Raw genomic sequence first — 1,726 nt, 5'->3', positions numbered from 1 at the left:
ATATATATATATATATATAGGGAGAATTCACAAAAAAAAACACAAGACGAAGACAGGTGGTGTAGACAACAAACAGATGTATTAGTTTAATGCTTGGAGAAAGAAGAGTGTTTGATGTTTCGAGCATAGCTCTTTATTGGAAAGGGGAAATGCAAAAGTGCCAAGTTGGAGAAGAAATCGTCTACAGCACATGTGTAGTTATATTACTATATATACATGAAGGTCTTGGCCAATTGGTTATAGTGGTGTAGTCACTTCATGAGATTGTGGTTTCAATTCCTGGACCAGGCGATGCATTGTGTACTTGGGTGAAACACTTCACCTCATGTTGCTCTGCAATTTCTGATTTCAGACATGTAGCACAACGTGCGTCTGTACAGGTAATGTCAGGTTTTTGGAGCGAGTGAGCTGATGTACAACACAAATATTTGATCATTATAAATGAGTCGTCTTTGCAGGTTGTTCAGCAAGAAATAAGTTGCAGAATGCTCATCTATTGTCTATAACAGCAGAGTCCACTATGTATGTTTGGATGTATGTATGAATGTATGTATGTATGTGTGTGTGTGTGTGTGTGTGTGCTTTTGTGTGTGTGTGTGTGTGTGTGTGTGTGTGTGTGTAAGTACGAATTATGTATGGGAATATATATACACACATACATATACACACATGTATACACATTCATAAACATGTACACATGCAGACACAAACACATGCACAATCTCTCACTGATACACACACAAAATAATTCCAATTAATGCAGAAAGCTTTTATGTGATTGATTGATTTGCAAGAAATAGGTGCCAAATCTACTTTATGGAACAAATGACTGTCTTAATAAAGAAGAACTCACTGAATAATAGTCTTGGGTGTATGCACCAGAGAAAACAATTTGATGGCCATGTCTGGAATATCTTTAACCCAAGGTTTTCACAATCAAGGCCAACCAGGACAACACAACAATAACAATATGGGGACAACAACAATTATGTTAAATAAGTAAATAAATATTTAAAATAAAAAAGCAAGCATGGTGAAAATTCTCACTTTGGATATATCAAAAGATTTGTTATAATCTTCAAAGTATATTTCAACCTCATCAATGCTTACGGTTCCAATATTGGTGGGAGCAGAGAATGTGGGGAAATAAGCTAACTTTCTGAATGTTAGTCCTTGTGAAGAGTTTGTTCCATTGCTGGTCACTCCAACAAATATCTTTACTTGTGTGATGAGGCTAATTAGTTTGGAATGAGTGGTTAGTTCTATTATCCACACAAGATCTACAAAAGAGAGAATAAAATAAAAGAAAAATACAATAAAAAATGGTATAGTAGTTGTGATACATTAAAAGAAATGTACTGTAAAAAAAAAAGTGGTGAATGTATGTATGCATATATGTGTGTGTACATGCAAATGTATAAGTCAAGCGACATATAAGTTTATTAGTATGTGTATGTATATATGTGTGCGTATGTGAGAATGGAATAGGTGACCTTACCACACAAGTCAAACTTTTGACAAGAACACACGAAGAGTGACCGTTCCTAAATTTTCCATTTGGCAATTCTTGATAGACTTAAATCTCAACCCCCCCCCCACCAACCACTGTTCTCAATTACTATTAATCTTATGTTTTATTTTTCATTTTATTTATTTGATATATTTATATTTTCTCTTCTCCTTCCCCTTCTTTCTTCCTTCGTTGTTGTTGTTGTTGCTCTTCTTG

The 1,726-nt window shown here is 34.6% G+C and overlaps 1 protein-coding gene across 5 annotated transcripts in view; it reads right to left on the bottom strand.

The window, feature by feature from the left end:
- LOC106873081 (uncharacterized) overlaps positions 1-1,726 on the bottom strand; it is a 52,707-nt gene that overhangs the window by 20,465 nt on the left and 30,516 nt on the right. For 4 of the 5 annotated variants that reach the window (XR_008265311.1, XM_014920312.2, XM_014920326.2 and 1 more), the window contains exon 9: positions 1,048-1,280. Coding sequence is in view for 4 of the 5 variants with exons in the window: in XM_014920312.2 (XP_014775798.1) it covers positions 1,048-1,280 (233 nt within the window). In the remaining variant the exon portion in view is untranslated. The remainder of the gene's footprint in view (positions 1-1,047; positions 1,281-1,726) is intronic. The other variant, XM_052972161.1, reaches the window with a different exon arrangement.

The sequence above is a fragment of the Octopus bimaculoides genome, chromosome 12, assembly GCF_001194135.2.
Source record: "Octopus bimaculoides isolate UCB-OBI-ISO-001 chromosome 12, ASM119413v2, whole genome shotgun sequence".
NCBI lineage: Eukaryota > Metazoa > Mollusca > Cephalopoda > Octopoda > Octopodidae > Octopus > Octopus bimaculoides.
Note: the sequence above shows the minus strand (reverse complement) of the source record. Positions and strands in the feature narration are given on the sequence as shown.